Below are 17,619 nucleotides of genomic sequence, written 5' to 3'. Positions count from 1 at the left end.
TTCCATTTTGTCCATTATTCTGACGCTTGGGACACTGATTAGCCTTATGTTTTCTCTCCACAAGCATAACAAGTTATTGGGTCTCCTTGACAGGTAAATCCTGGGTGGCTTTTGTTACACTTCTACAAGTAGGGTTCTGGGTACGGGTCCCTGCTGGTTTGATCTCCCCTGACCTTGATAGTTGCTACGGTTCCCTTGATAATTACCACCACCATTAGTGTGATTATTCCCCCCATTATCATTGTTACCCCATATCGAGGTTTCTTGTCATTTCCATGGTCATTTTGGTTGTTAGGTGGGTCTTTTCTCTTATTCCTCCCCATAACTTCCTCTTCACGCCTCAAAATCCTCTCAATATTAGAAGCCTTAGCATAAGCCTCCTGAAAAGTTGCAGAAGTTGCTCCCCAAGTCTGGTCTGAATTCTAAATGCTAACCATCCTCAAACTTTTGAGCCTTACTCTCTCATCTGGCACAACATTAGGACAAAATCTAGCTAACTCATTGAACTTTTGGCATACTCCTGCACAGACATAGTACCTCCCTGGTTAAATCTAGTGAACTCATTGTATTTCTGCCTCCTAATATGTTCAGGGAAAAATCTATCCTTAATAGCAACCTTAAAAGCATTCCAATTAAAGTTTTCCTGAGCTCTAACAATAGGTCGTTGACTCTCCCACCAAGTATCCGCATCCTCCCTCAAATAAAAGGTAGCTTGGTCTGCTTTTTGAGCTTCAGGTGTCCCGGTAGCAGTGAATAACTTATCAAAGTCTCTTAGCCAGTTCTCTAACAGTAAGGGGTCTTCCTTTCCTACAAAAATTGGAGGTTTAAGGGTTGCTAACTTCTTTGCCATAGTAGCTTGTGGGTCCTCTCCACCATTATTCCCTAATTGGTTTTGCAACACGAAACCCATACGTTGCGGAAGTTGTTCAAGAGATCTCAGTCTCTCAAGCAATTGTTCAAGGGTTTCAGCCATTTGTTCAAAAGTCCTCCTACGAGATCTAGTGTATACTTGATAGGTTTGCATACAATTCCTGCACATTAGCATTGATATTACTACAACTATTCACCCATACATGGTCTTGCACATAGTTTTATTTATTCAATACTAACTTTCAGCATGAGAAAACTACATGCCTCAACAAAATATAATTCATCGTAACATTGTAAGACAATCTTTGCATGCTTCCACATAACATCAATTTGACAAGTAAGCAACAATTATAACAAGAACTTAAACTCTATTCAACTCAAATGGTAAAGTAATAAAATTCCTAATAAAAACACATATATACTTATATAATTTCTAATACTACTAAATAACTTAGTATACAGACCTTATTATAAATATAAGTTTCTAAATCCTATCGTCCGTCATCCAAGCGCAATAAGCACCTGAAATAAGTGCTTTCACATTAAAGCACATAAATCCTTTTCGACCCCACTCTCACAATTTATTTTAATGTGTATTACTTAGTTTATTAATACCTATATTCTTTTTTTTTTTTTTTTACCTTAGACTCGTAATTATTTAACACATTTTATTAACTCCTTATGTATATTAATTTATTATAACTTAAGCTCTAATACCAATTTTTAACACTCTGAAACTTTGGTTCTAAAACTTTATAGAACATTAACTTTTCATTAAAATATCTGACCAAACCTTTAGGATATTACCGGCGCATCTATTGTTAAAAATAAATGCAAGGCTAATTATTAAAAATAAAATTTAACTTACAAACCAAAGTATCAAAATAAACCAAACTAAGTTGTCTAATTTAAACCAAACCAAAACTAAACAATCTCAAATAATAGTACTATAATGTTTATTAAACTAGGTGAACTTAAAATCTATAAATTCACTCATTCCTGCAACGTAGTCCCTTTCACCCACCTGCACAATATAAATAGGAAAAAAAAGCAAAGAAAACAAAAACACAAAAATTAGCGAAAGCTAAGTAATTACAACTCCATCCCGTAAAATAATAATAATAGTTATATTTTGAAAATAATTTTTATAGCATAATACAGACAAGTATAACGTAGTACATACAAGTATAACATAATACAGACAAGTATATAATATGATTAACCATTTCAATTATTTCAAGTTTATATGAGTCATACAACAACAAATTTAATTATTAGAAGGGAATTGAACGTCAATCCCAGTAACCACCTAGTTCAGCATGGGTCGTCACCCAGATAAATTAAGAATAATGGCCAATATCGTTTTGCAGAACATCCCTAGTGTGCACACCCCTCACTAATCTAATGGGTATCCGCAATGCGCACCAATAGTATTAGGAGGAAGACAATAAAGAGTTGTAACATAATAAAATCAAGTACTGTTCATCACCTAAGGAGGATCCAAGTCCACTGGATAATTCCCTCAATAATGTTTCCACTTTACGTGATTAATATATTTTAATAGTTATGACACATCAAATATCAACAGTAACATTAATACGAACGTCTTCAGTTCAATAAATATTTTTTTTCCCAGCTTAACCACTTTATAGAATTAAAATACTCAACGTCCATAATTCATAGTAACCAATACATCCATCATTAGAACCTCATAAAGTCACAATACCAACTTATAGAACCGTTCGAAACATCAACAACTCAATAGTTGTACCCGTTAAGTTACATTACCAATGTTAATATAATTTTTAATATGGTGATTACATATGTACATTATAAATCCGAAGGTAGTAACAAAATACTAGTAGATACATATGTATTATACGCAGGGATAGTAGTACTAAAATTTATTAATAATAATAATTTTAGTCATAACAAGTACTAATACTATTTATGTCACATAATATACATCTAACATAAACATAGAATCACAGAAACCACATGTATTACACATAGCACATACAATTCCTAACGGGATTCTAGTTGTTGATGGACATTGTGAATTACCTCAAACGCATCCCAAATATAGCAATATCAACTAAAAGTCGCCTTCTACGAAGTTTTCGTCTACAACAAATTATATTACCTAAAGTTAGTCACTTAATATAATATCCTGAAAAAATAATTAACCAAAGTTTACAACATTAATATTAACCAAAATCCAAAAAAAAAGACAAAGTAAAAAAAATTATACTAAAACAACGTGTGACACTGTCACTATTGAAAGAAAATTTTTTGTATAAGGTTTGATGACACTGACACCTACTACCAGTTGCCACTACACTACACCTTTTCTTCTTTTTTTTTTTGTTTGTATTAAAAACTTTAAAACTTGACCAAATAAAACTTTAAAGAAGTGTTGCACGCAGCAACAAGAAGCAGGAGGAAGAGAGGAAAGAAGAAAGAGAAAGAAGAAAGAGGAGAAGAAGAAAGAAGAAGAAGACTGGCGCCAGACTCCGGCCAAGTCGTCGGAGTCGCGATGTCGGGTTTTTAAAATTTTTTTTTTTCTGGTTGAAACCTTTGAAACACGACAATGGAGATTTTAAATCTGAAATTTAGAACTTACCAAAACGATGAAGAAAGTGTATTACGTGGAGATTTTTGGTGTATATATATATATATATATATATATATATATATATATATATATATATATATATATATATATATATATAATATATATATATATATATTATATATATATATATATATATATATATATAATATATATATATATATATATATATATATGGTTTTACTAAAAGATAAGTATTTAAAAAATTTAATCCTTTCCCAAACCAACTCAAGTTATAATTTCAGAATTATCTTTTCTCTCTATCTTTCTTTTTGAACAAAAAAGATGATGAAATAAAATCTGGTTTTCTTCTAACAATTTTCGAAATTTTATTTTTATGTTTTTATTTTTAAATGATAAAATCTGGTATTATAAAAAAAAACAAATTTCTAGAAAAATCTGATTACTATAATTATAATTTATTTTTCAGAATTTTATATGTATAAAATCTTATTATAACAAAATAAAGTTCATAAAATAGTTATAAAATTTTGGGATATTACATCTACTCCCCCTTAAAAGAAAGTTCGTCCTCGAACTTTGACGTTACCTCTTGGTACCAATACGAAAACAAAAAGTTAGTATCACACACTTTTACCAACTTAAAACAATTGTGTTACTCATGAACACGTTTTCTATGCGGGTAGTCTATTTATTTTGCACCAATATGTGCAAATTGCCAAAATAAGCATAAAAATGCATTAAAATCTCATAAAAATAGGCAAAAAGCGTGAAATTCTATCGCATTCTATCCCCCTTAAAGAAAACGAGTTATGGCCTCGTAACTCACCTCAAGGAACAAGTCTGGATATTTCTTCTTCATTTCCTTTCGGCTTCCCATGTTGCCTCTTCAGACCCGTGGTTAGACCAAAGTACTTTCACGATATGTACGTCCTTATTGCGTGTACTACACACCTTCCTGTCAAGAATTTTGACAGGTCTTTCCTCGTATGTGAGACTACTATCAATCTGAATCCGCTCAGGCTCTAGGACATGACGCTCATCAGGGATATATCGCTTGAGTTGGGAAATGTGGAACACATAATGCATCTTCTCAAACTCCATTGACAATCCCAATCTATAGGCTACTTTCCCAATTTGCTCCAAAATCTCATATGGGCCTACATATTTAGCACTTAACTCACCCTTTTTCCCAAAACTCATGACGCCCTTAGTGGGTGATACTTTCGAACACCTTATCACCTATTGCAAACTCATCCTCGTGTCGTTTCAAGTCGGCATAACTATTTTGCCTATCTTGCGCAGCTTGAATTCTAGCCATAATAAGTTTGGCATTCTTGACGGTTTTCTCAATGAACTCTGTCCCCCAACAAATGGGACTTCTACACTTCCGTCCATATAATGCCTCAAAAGGTGCCATCTTAATGCTTGCATGATAGCTATTGTTGTAAGAAAACTCAATTAGGTCTAATTGGTCCTCCCAACTACCTTGAAAACAATAGCACATGCTCTCAACATATCCTCCATGGTTTGGTTAATCCTCTCAGTCTGACCATCAGTCGGAGGGTGAAAGGTTGTACTCATCTTTAATGTTGTCCTAAGATTTAATTGGACCTTTTTCCAAAATTTCGAAAGATACCTCGAATCACGATAAAAAATGATATCCCTTGGAACCCCATGTAATCTCACCACATGCCTAATGTACGTCTTTGCAAGTTGCTTCTTTTTCCATGTCTTCTTAATGGGTATAAACACGACGGATTTATTCAGTCTATCCACAATAACCTAAATAGTATCATTATCACTCCTCGTTCTAGGCAAAGCAATCACAAAGTCCGTAGAAATAGAATCCCATTTCCATTTAGGAACCTCTAAGGATTGAACCTTCCCCATGAGTCTTTTATGATCTATCTTCACCTTCTAACATGTTAGGCACTTAGACACATATTTAGCTACCTCTCACTTCATATTTGCCCACCAATAGATACACTTAAGGTCTTTATACAACTTGTCACCCCCAGAGTGCACAGAATATGGAGTGTTACGCCCCTCATCTATAAGACGTCTCTTAAGGTCATTACAATTTTTTTTGGTACACACCACCTTCCCTTAAACCTCAAACTTCCATCATCATGGATCTTAAATTCGGCTTCCTTACCTTGCTTCAGTTTCTCCTTAATCTTATCTAGGTGCTCATCCCCAACTTGACCATCTTTAATCTCGTGGAAAACTGACAACCCCAAACATAAAGCGCTCAATCTTGCCTCACTTTTCCCAGGATTTAAGATTTCTAGGCTCAGCCTTTGCATATCTCGACACAACTCCTTAGAGACTATCAATGCACTCACGCCGTGACTCAACTTTCTACTCAAGGCATCGGCAACCACATTTGCTTTTCCCTCATGATACTAGATGTCTAGGTCATAATCCTTAATCAACTCCAGCCATCTTCTTATCCTCATATTCAGGTCTTTTTGGGTGAAAATGTACTTCAAGCTCTTATGGTCAGTGAATATCATACAAGTATCTCCATAGAGGTAATGTCTCCAAATCTTCAATGCAAATACTATGGCAGCTAACTCTAGATCATGGGTAGGGTAATTAGCCTCATAAGGTCTCAATTGACGCGAGGCATACAAAATTACCTTCCCATTCTACTATAGCACACACCCCAAACCATTCTTCAAAGCATCACTATAAACCTCAAATCCCTCATTCCCATCAGGCAGGGTCAAAACTGGTGAGGAGGTTAAACGTTCCTTCAAAATCTGAAAGGCTTCTTCACGCTTTTCACTGCACTCAAATGTTGACTGTTTCTTCATCAAGTTGGTCATAGGCCTCACTATCTTCGAGAAATCTCTCACAAATCTTTTATAATAGCCAGCTAGACCTAGGAAACTTCTAATATCTGACATATTCTTTGGAGTTGGCCACTCACTCACAACTTGAATCTTAGCAGGATCTACATAGACTCCTTCTTTAGACACATAGTGACCCAAAAACGCTACCTTCTCCAAACGAAACTCACACTTAGAGAACTTGGCATGCAATTGGTTTTTCCTAAGCGTCTCCAAAATGATCCTCAAGTGCTCATCATGCTCAACCTCTTTCCTCGAATATATCAGTATGTCATCAACGAAAATCACCATAAACTTATCTAGATACTCATGGAAGATCCTATTCATTAAATCTATAAATATAGCAGCAGCATTGGTTAAACCAAATGGCATTACAGTGAACTCGTAGTGGCGATAACACGTTCTAAAGTAGTCTTAGGTACACCCTTATCAGCTTCCCTCAATTGGTGATACCGTGAATGCAAATAAATCTTTGAGAATACACTCACTCCATTCAACTGATTGAATATGTTATTTATTCTAGGCAAAGGATACTTATTCTTGATGGTCACATTGTTCAGTTCTCAATAGTCAATACACAGCCTCATGCTTCCATCCTTCATAAACAACACATGAGCTCCCCAAGGTGATGCACTGGGCCTAATATAACCCTTATCCAGTAATTCTTGCAATTACATTTTCAGCTCACTCATCTCAGGAGGTGCCATTTTATAGGGTGCTTTAGATATCGGTGCAGTTCCAGAAACTCAGTCTATGGTGAACTCAACAGCTCTCGCAAGTGGCATACCTGAAATCTCACTTGGAAACACATCCATAAACTCATTCACAATTAGAACATCCTCAAGACTCACTCCAACTTCCTTACTCACATCCTGCACACTATAGAAGAATAATTTACACCCCTTTTTCATCAACTTCCTCACTTGCATCTCAGAGATAACTCCGAATTTCTTAGGCTTCCCAAAACGTATATAGGAGGTCAATTTTCCCAACGGGTTTTTCAACACCACCTTCTAAACCTCACAGTCGATGTTAGCATTGTAAAGACTTAACCAGTTCATCCCAAGGATCACATCTAGGTCTCCGAAATTGAATTCTATTAAGTCAGATGGAAATACACAGTATCCTATCTTCAAAGGCAAATTTCTAAACAACTTGGTACACCTTATGATCTCCCCAGTAGGAATACCGATAGGCAAATCAATCACTTCGAAATCTACTAACCTCAATTGAATTTCCTTAGTCAAACCTTGTTCAAATCACTGAGCCTTTAACTCCTTAGTGGCTGCAACCTCAGGTGCAAACCTAGACAGTGCTATCAACTTGCTATAATACTCAGAGATGGTCATGCTCCCCATCATAAGGTTGATCAACTCTTGGGCCTATAGTTTCCTCATAAAAGTAGGGTAAAATTTTCCTCTAAAGCAGCAATAAAGGAACCCCAATTAAGCTATTCCACAACACCAAGTCTATTTTCATTTTATTTCCATCATAAGTATAACACCCCTAAATTTCGAGTGATTAATTAAATTAATAAATATTAAAATTCTATAGAAAATTCGGCAGAGTTCCGTTTGAAATATGGACTGCCTAAAATTTAATTTAGGACAGGCGTCCGAATTTTAAACCTGTTTCAACAAATCAGCAATCCATATTCAAAATCCCCAAAAACTCCACCCAGTCCAAATACCAACGAAATTCTTGTATAATTACTCCAAATGTTTTATTCCACGATTATTACGAGAATAATCGCTAAGGAAGAACTATCTGCACCGAAACTAAATTAAAGCTTATTTTAAACTATTACAACCCAACCAAATAAAGATTAAGGTGGATTAATATTTACAACCCTAAGTCTCAAAATATTGATTACATATAAGAAATGCACCAGAAAAGAACTATTATAACTCTATTTATGCATTACTAGTAGATGTTGCTCTCCGCCCACACCCCGGCTCTAAGCCTTCATGCACCTGCATATATCAAGCATGTAGTATCAACCAAATAGGATGAGCAAGATTCAATAATGTAAAGCCAAATACATATGTAGGTAGGATGTATTAATTATATCCTACAAATCATTTACTTTTGCAACCACAATACTAAATAAAAACATTGCAAAAACATTTTTCTTCATTTCTTTTCCAAACCAATTACTTTTCTATTTTCTTTGCTAAAACAATTTCTTTCAGAATCTTAGAATCATAAATCTATGGAATGGAATGAACTTTCTTTCCCATTGGGTAGCTAGGCCCTCCGGATAACTATTAGAAAAAGACCCCTTGTGTCCACACCCCACAAACGGCCAAACTGTAGCGGAAGATCTAAGTCCGAGGTACTAATCAACGTACCCCCCAACTATTCTGAAATGTCGAGACGATCCCGACAAGGTTCAAATTCCTTGAGACACCATAAAGGCAATCCCAACCATTTTAAAATCATAAAATCATCCATAAATCTTTTTCTGTAACTATTCTATAATTCAAGGTTTAGTAGGAACATCCTCCTATTTAAACCACTCTCAACCCAAGAGAGATACATACCTTTATAATCTTTTCTCGTAAATATAAAAGTTTTAGTTGAAATCTTATCTTTTGTAAACCTTTCTCATAACTATTAAAGATTTGAGCAAGGAATCTTACCTTTTTAAACTATAACAAAGCAACTAACTCAGCCAATATGGCTCCTCAATGAAACCGGGATCTACAATATAAACATACATGTACTTAATAAAATATTAATAGATTTGGCTAAAATAGCAAATGAGCTTTTATAACTTTAGTTTTATAAAACGTCAACCCCTTTTTTTTATATATAAGTAAGTATAACTAATTCTTATAACTTAATTACTTAAACCGCCATTTACCTTTGATTACCAAAGTAATTAATACCCCAATACTAAAATCTCCCTTAGTTTATACTAAATAAACATTAATACTCCTATTATATTTAGACACTCAAAAATCCATTAGAAAAACATTCATAAGAAAACATTGAAACTTAAAACACTCAAAACTAACTATACTCTTTATCAATTTCAGCAGAAACTTAGAATGGACATAACTTTCTCATCCGAGATCCAAATCAAGCGTTTCTTGAGGCTATCTTGGATAAAATTTCAATACAAACAACTTTTGTAAAATGGTATTTTTGCTAAAAATGTCCAAAAACTGCTTATAATAGTATTTTACGAAACTAACAGGTAATTTATACGAATTACACCACAATTTTCTTTGAACAACAAGTTTACTTAACATTCTATTAATATAAATTAACTACTAATGTAATAGCCCTGGTATTTAAGAGCGTTTATTTAAACGTTAAATATAATTATTAAGTTAATTATGTTTCGGAAACTTTTATTTTATTTAAGTTTGTGGAATGTGAATTATTTTGTCGTGTTGTAATATATTTGTTATATTAATTTTATGTAGTTATAATTATTATTATTATCATTATTTTATGTTTTCGGATTTTAAGTTTAAGTTGAGTGGTATTTGGCCAAATAGGAAGCGAAAGTCGATTTCCCTACTTTATCCCTTGGCGGTTCATTGTTGAGATTATCAAAATCTCATTTTCTTATGTCTCCCTCTCTCGAGCCTTATGTTCACTCTCTAAGTCAAAAAAAAAAAAACTCCAAATACCCCAAAACCCCTCCAAACTATTTCTCTCTCTCTTCCGTGACAGAAACCCCCAACCCCAGCGAAAACCCGACCCTCTCTCTCCTGTTTTCGCTGCCTTCTCGTCGGAATTTGGGTGCTTGCCGGCGTTCCTGTTGCTCGCAGGAGTTTTCCCCTTGTCGGCGCCGTTTGTTCTCGTTTCCTCTCTCCTCTGTTTCGTGCCGACCCCGTTCGTCGGACCTGCTGCTATTCGTCGACGCACTGCTGGCGTCGGTGCTTAGCCGCTGGCTCGATGTGTCGCCGCACCACCCTCATGCCTCGCTGGACCTGCAACCACACATATTTTTCCTTCCCTCTCGTTGACTCCTCTGTTCTCGTTGGTGGTGGTCCGCACCACCGATGCTGCTCGTCGGTGCTCTGCCGCGCCGAAGCCTCGAAACCCTATTGTCCCTTTGTTCTTCGCTGCTCACAAGAGCAGAGGTACACCCGCACCTCTGTATTTTCCCCCCTTGAAATTCTGATTACATACAAGTTTAATTACGTTGTTAATTTCTTTCAAGTTAAACCCAAATCAGATTTTAGTGAGTTAACCTAGAATTGGATTTTGTTTCATTTCAAGATTTGTTGTTGATATTGTGATGTTGTAGTTGTATGATTTTGTGTTATCGATTGTGGGTTTCGATTTTAACATTGCCCAAGTTTCTCTTTGAGTCCTCTTATGATTAAATCTGATTATAGTTCTGTTTTAGTTAAATTACAATTGAAATAAGTTATTGAATTGAGCTTTATTCTCTAAGTTGAGTTGTGTCTCTTTGTTTTTGACATAGTTGATTTGCAACCCATGTCCACCTTAACTTTGAGAAGGAAAAGAAAGACGCAAATTGAAACTCTTAATGATCCTGAGTTACATAAGCTTGCAGATCTCGACGAACGAAATGTTATTAGTATTATTAAATTTAGGCTCATGTGTGTTGGAGGAATAATTCCATTAATAGTTGCAATCTAGTTTATATATTAAGAAGTTATTATTATAAGTGATTGATGAATTATATATGGGAGGTTGACTAGACTTGTGATGCTATGAGTTAGTAAGAAGTAGTTCAAATATCTTTAGTTTAATAGTGATAGAAAATTTCCAATAAATGTGGTAGTAATCCAAGTTTATGGTTGAAGTATAAGTTAAAAGAATAGTAATTAAGAAGTGTATGATGCTCATGTTTTTAATTAGTTTTCTCCTATTAAGTTAGAAAGAGAATTAATTAGTCCTTATTAGTAATGTGAAGAGTACTTGAGTTGGTTTTATTAACTATGGTTTCGATTAATGAACATGTGGTTAATAAAGTATTTTAGTTTGATAACTATAAACGGAATAGATAATAAAGTCGGCTTATTGACTAGTGATTCACTAAAGTGTATTAGTGTGTGTGTTCTAACTACATAAATCAAAGTGAGTTAAGAATTACCTTAAAGAAGTCCCACTTAGATAATGACATTGTTTTAATGAGATAAACTCGCTATGTATGACCATGAGTATGATATGTACTTGGTTTTATTACTGTTTATGTTAATAAGAACTCAGCTAATGGTATAACTTGGATTATATTTAGTTACTTATAATTAACCTATGATCGATGAAACTTGAGTTGTGTGTTTTTGGTTAACTCTCGTTAGTTAATTGTAACTAGAGACTTAGTAATATTGTTGTGGATTTGTTGACATGATTAATTACTACCAGTGTGTTTATGTGGATAATTGGAATTTGAAAAGCATATATGTATCGATTTGAAATTTGTCTTTATAAGAGTTAGACGATTATGGTTATCTACAGGGGAAATGACTAGGTTGGATACAAGTTGCTAATTACTTTAATAGTCTTGATTATTGGAGGATGATTTTGGAATGGACTATCATTCGAAATATGAAGGAGATTGTAATGTTAGAATTGTTATACGATTGGTTAAGGATTTGAGTGCAAGATAGAAATAAGTTTATTAGGTTTATTTATGAGTCGAGCTAGCTTCATATTCTCAATATATTTGTGGTAGCAAAATTATGTTCTTGATTGAGGTAAGGTTGAGTTATGTTTAGTTGGGTTAGTTATATAATTTAGAATTGTGATTATGAATTGGGATGCAAGTCGATGTAGCTAATATCATCGAAGTTATAGATATTAATTAAGGATTAAGGAAATTAGAATGTTAAAGGTTGATCATTTGTGAATTGAGAATAAGTTACGATTACGTTTTTATAGTTTAGGTTAGTCTAATTTTGGTTATTGATTATCAATGTTATTTTGAGGTGATTGTTGGAGGATGGCTATGTAGACGTATATAATTCAAGATGACATGGGAAATCAAGTCATCATGCTTTGAGGTTTCGCATAATTGTTATGGAATGGATGTAACCTTTATGTTCAGCAATATATATTTAAATGCTCCTGTGTGCGTTATATGAATATTAGATATCATATATATCGTTTATAGTAATGCCCATGATTATAGATGCATCTCTATGAGTTAGTTGTGAATTGCTATTGGATTATTATAAAAGTATTCTTTTTGTTCAGTCATTGGAGTTTTTCGAAAATACTATGTTTCTTAAAATATGATTTGGTATAATAATGAGGAAATGATTCAAGTATGAGTTAAGACCAGATAAGGTCGAATATGGTTTATGTTATGAGTATTGAGGATTCAAGTATGAATCATTAAATATCTTATTTTATAAATATGAAAGTGAGGCATGAATAGGCACCCCGAGTTAGGGCGGGTAAGTCCCTAGTGTTGCCTTCCAGGAGGGGCTAATTCCTGGCGTTATAGGACATGTCCGGGTAAGTCTTGCAAGCATAATAATAAAAGGCGGGTGACGACCCTCACTAGTTTGGAGACAGCTGGTACTGCGTGGTACCCCTCTCCACTCGCGTTCATGCCAAACGATCGGATTTTGTGAAAATATAGTAACTGAGTTGAAAGGTTGATTAAATGAGAATATAGAAACATGTCATTGTTGAGAGTCATCTTATTGAATTTTGTTACTATATGATGATGAAGTATTATGGAACGTGGAATTTGGAAATGTAATATGTTTGTTCAACAAGAATATTGCTGCTAAGTATGCTATGATTGGTGTGATTGTTGAACTTATGTTGATTGTGTGAGAGTCGTTTTCAAGTAAAAACCACCAAAGCATGTGTTACTCTTGTTTACGGGTTAGTACTCAGCTTTGCTGATGTGTATATGTTGTTTTGTCATTTCTGTGGCCTGTCACTTGGTGGGTGGCAGTATCTTAAATGTTTCAGGTTGAAGCCGTGAGTTATCCTTTTGCAAGTTGAAGCTGATACAAGCTGGAGTAGTATTATAGTTGCTATCGAAGTGAGGACGCTTGACTTTGTAATAGTTAATTGTTTATAATCTATAGTTATTTCTACATTTAAGAGTCGCTAGTTAGTTCCTGATTCTCTATTGGTTGTTGCTCCGCGAAAGCGTTGAGATTGTTGAGCTTTGGATTTGGAAATATTTTATAAATTGAATTTGCAAACAGGTTTATATTATTTTTCGCTTTAGCGTTGTCCTATTTTCAAAGGAAACTCTGCCGGATTTTCTGTAGAAATTTATGGGAATAGAGTCTGAGAATCAGAGCGTAGTTATAATAGTTAATTTATTTGAATAGAGTTGGGATTGAGTTCCACACTCTCCGATTTAGTTCGGTGAGTGTGATGGTAATAGTCCGGGTTACTTTGACTAGAGTTTCTTTCGCTGTGCTTAATCCTTTGTAAGCTGGTCGGGAAATTCGGGCTGTTACAAGTGGTATCAGAGCTTGAGTAGTTTTCGGATACACTGTGATCTCCATATCATAGTGTAGGGGTTGAATATAGGTCTAATGAATTGACTAAAGAATTAGGTATAAATGAATCAAGCCGTATGAGTGTTTGCGCTTACGCGTGTACTATATGGATCCATTTATTCAAATGGGTATTACGTGCGTGTATATTTGCTATTGTGTATATTATTATCTTGTTATGACTTGATTGTTCATAATGTTATTTTACTTAAAAGTGTGTATTTCGAGAAAACTTGTATGATTTGCTTAGGTAAATGAATTTCAAACGAGATCTCTGTCGATGAGATGATTGAAAGCCAATGCCAACAAGTTTGCCCTTTTGTTTTCTTTGCTCCTTGATTTCGCGAATCAAGTTGAAGTAGAGATACAAAAGATGATGGTAGAATGGAGGCTGGCCATTCATGTCTTTGAAGCTTGAGATTTTAGTTTTATGAAAATAATTATTTGTAAGTTTCGAGGACGAAACTTATTTTAAGGGTGGTAGAATGTAATAGCCCTGGTATTTAAGAGCGTTTATTTAAACGTTAAATATAATTATTAAGTTAATTATGTTTCGGAAACTTTTATTTTATTTGAGTTTGTGGAATGTGAATTATTTTGTCGTGTTGTAATATATTTGTTATTAATTTTATGTAGTTATAATTATTATTATTATCATTATTTTATGTTTTCGGATTTTAAGTTTAAGTTGAGTGGTATTTGGCCAAATAGGAAGCGAAAGTCGATTTCCCTACTTTATCCCTTGGCGGTTCATTGTTGAGATTATCAAAATCTCATTTTCTTATGTCTCCCTCTCTCGAGCCTTATGTTCACTCTCTAAGTCAAAAAAAAAACTCCAAATACCCCAAAACCCCTCCAAACTATTTCTCTCTCTCTTCCGTGACAGAAACCCCCAACCCCAGCGAAAACCCGACCCTCTCTCTCCTGTATTCGCTGCCTTCTCGTCGGAATTTGGGTGCTTGCCGGCGTTCCTGTTGCTCGCAGGAGTTTTCCCCTTGTCGGCGCCGTTTGTTCTCGTTTCCTCTCTCCTCTGTTTCGTGCCGACCCCGTTCGTCGGACCTGCTGCTATTCGTCGACGCACTGCTGGCGTCGGTGCTTAGCCGCTGGCTCGATGTGTCGCCGCACCACCCTCATGCCTCGCTGGACCTGCAACCACACATATTTTTCCTTCCCTCTCGTTGACTCCTCTGTTCTCGTTGGTGGTGGTCCGCACCACCGATGCTGCTCGTCGGTGCTCTGCCCGCCGAAGCCTCGAAACCCTATTGTCCCTTTGTTCTTCGCTGCTCACAAGAGCAGAGGTACACCCGCACCTCTGTATTTTCCCCCCTTGAAATTCTGATTACATACAAGTTTAATTACGTTGTTAATTTCTTTCAAGTTAAACCCAAATCAGATTTTAGTGAGTTAACCTAGAATTGGATTTTGTTTCATTTCAAGATTTGTTGTTGATATTGTGATGTTGTAGTTGTATGATTTTGTGTTATCGATTGTGGGTTTCGATTTTAACATTGCCCAAGTTTCTCTTTGAGTCCTCTTATGATTAAATCTGATTATAGTTCTGTTTTAGTTAAATTACAATTGAAATAAGTTATTGAATTGAGCTTTATTCTCTAAGTTGAGTTGTGTCTCTTTGTTTTTGACATAGTTGATTTGCAACCCATGTCCACCTTAACTTTGAGAAGGAAAAGAAAGACGCAAATTGAAACTCTTAATGATCCTGAGTTACATAAGCTTGCAGATCTCGACGAACGAAATGTTATTAGTATTATTTAAATTTAGGCTCATGTGTGTTGGAGGAATAATTCCATTAATAGTTGCAATCTAGTTTATATATTAAGAAGTTATTATTATAAGTGATTGATGAATTATATATGGGAGGTTGACTAGACTTGTGATGCTATGAGTTAGTAAGAAGTAGTTCAAATATCTTTAGTTTAATAGTGATAGAAAATTTCCAATAAATGTGGTAGTAATCCAAGTTTATGGTTGAAGTATAAGTTAAAAGAATAGTAATTAAGAAGTGTATGATGCTCATGTTTTTAATTAGTTTTCTCCTATTAAGTTAGAAAGAGAATTAATTAGTCCTTATTAGTAATGTGAAGAGTACTTGAGTTGGTTTTATTAACTATGGTTTCGATTAATGAACATGTGGTTAATAAAGTATTTTAGTTTGATAACTATAAACGGAATAGGATAATAAAGTCGGCTTAATTGACTAGTGATTCACTAAAGTGTATTAGTGTGTGTGTTCTAACTACATAAATCAAAGTGAGTTAAGAATTACCTTAAAGAAGTCCCACTTAGATAATGACATTGTTTTAATGAGATAAACTCGCTATGTATGACCATGAGTATGATATGTACTTGGTTTTATTACTGTTTATGTTAATAAGAACTCAGCTAATGGTATAACATGGATTATATTTAGTTACTTATAATTAACCTATGATCGATGAAACTTGAGTTGTGTGTTTTGGTTAACTCTCGTTAGTTAATTGTAACTAAGAGACTTAGTAATATTGTTGTGGGATTTGTTGACATGATTAATTACTACCAGCTGTGTTTATGTGGATAATTGGAATTTGAAAAGCATATATGTATCGATTTGAAATTTGCTTTATAAGAGTTAGACGATTATGGTTATCTACAGGGGAAATGACTAGGTTGGATACAAGTTGCTAATTACTTTAATAGTCTTGATTATTGGAGGATGATTTTGGAATGGACTATCATTCGAAATTATGAAGGAGATTGTAATGTTAGAATTGTTATACGATTGGTTAAGGATTTGAGTGCAAGATAGAAATAAGTTTATTAAGGTTTATTTATGAGTCGAGCTAGCTTCATATTCTCAATATATTTGTGGTAGCAAAATTATGTTCTTGATTGAGGTAAGGTATTGAGTTATGTTTAGTTGGGTTAGTTATATAATTTAGAATTGTGATTATGAATTGGGATGCAAGTCGATGTAGCTAATATCATCGAAGTTATGATGTTAATTAAGGATTAAGGAAATTAGAATGTTAAAGGTTGATCATTTGTGAATTGAGAATAAGTTACGATTACGTTTTATATTTAGGTTAGTCTAATTTTGGTTATTGATTATCAATGTTATTTGAGGTGATTGTTGGAGGATGGCTATGTAGACGTATATAATTCAAGATGACATGGGAAATCAAGTCATCATGCTTTGAGGTTTCGCATAATTGTTATGGAATGGATGTAACCTTTATGTTCAGCAATATATATTTAAATGCTGTGCGTTATATGAATATTAGATATCATATATATCGTTTATAGTAATGCCATGATTATAGATGCATCTCTATGAGTTAGTTGTGAATTGCTATTGATTATTATAAAAGTATTCTTTTTGTTCAGTCATTGGAGTTTTTCGAAAATACTATGTTTCTTAAAATATGATTTGGTATAATAATGAGGAAATGATTCAAGTATGAGTTAAGACCAGATAAGGTCGAATATGGTATTATGTTATGAGTATTGAGGATTCAAGTATGAATCATAAAATATCTTATTTTATAAATATGAAAGTGAGGCATGAATAGGCACCCGAGTTAGGGCGGGTAAAGTCCCTAGTTGTTGCCTTCCAGGAGGGGCTAATTCCTGGCGTTATAGGACATGTCCGGGTAAGTCTTGCAAGCATAATAATAAAAGGCTGGGTGACGACCCTCACTAGTTTGGAGACAGCTGGTACTGCGTGGTACCCCTCTCCACTCGCGTTCATGCCAAACGATCGGATTTTGTGAAAATATAGTAACTGAGTTGAAAGGTTGATTAAATGAGAATATAGAAACATGTCATTGTTGAGAGTCATCTT

The 17,619-nt window shown here is 34.4% G+C and overlaps 1 protein-coding gene across 1 annotated transcript; it reads right to left on the bottom strand.

Moving 5' to 3' along the window:
- Nucleotides 1–493: 493 nt before the first annotated feature.
- LOC109133747 (uncharacterized) lies at nucleotides 494–973 on the bottom strand. Its single transcript, XM_057392928.1, has one exon. It carries the CDS (start codon nucleotides 971–973, stop codon nucleotides 494–496), a length of 480 nt encoding a protein of 159 aa, XP_057248911.1.
- Between the last annotated feature and the right edge of the window lie 16,646 nt (nucleotides 974–17,619).

The sequence above is a fragment of the Beta vulgaris genome, chromosome 2 (genome assembly GCF_026745355.1).
Source record: "Beta vulgaris subsp. vulgaris cultivar EL10 chromosome 2, EL10.2, whole genome shotgun sequence".
Classification (NCBI taxonomy): Eukaryota; Viridiplantae; Streptophyta; class Magnoliopsida; order Caryophyllales; family Amaranthaceae; genus Beta; species Beta vulgaris.
This window is presented reverse-complemented; position numbering and strand designations above follow the sequence as displayed.

Bases quoted from the DNA above. Each gene is read 5' to 3' on its own strand.
- LOC109133747 (XM_057392928.1), bottom strand. From the start codon at position 973: ATGGCTGAAACCCTTGAACAATTGCTTGAGAGACTGAGATCTCTTGAA.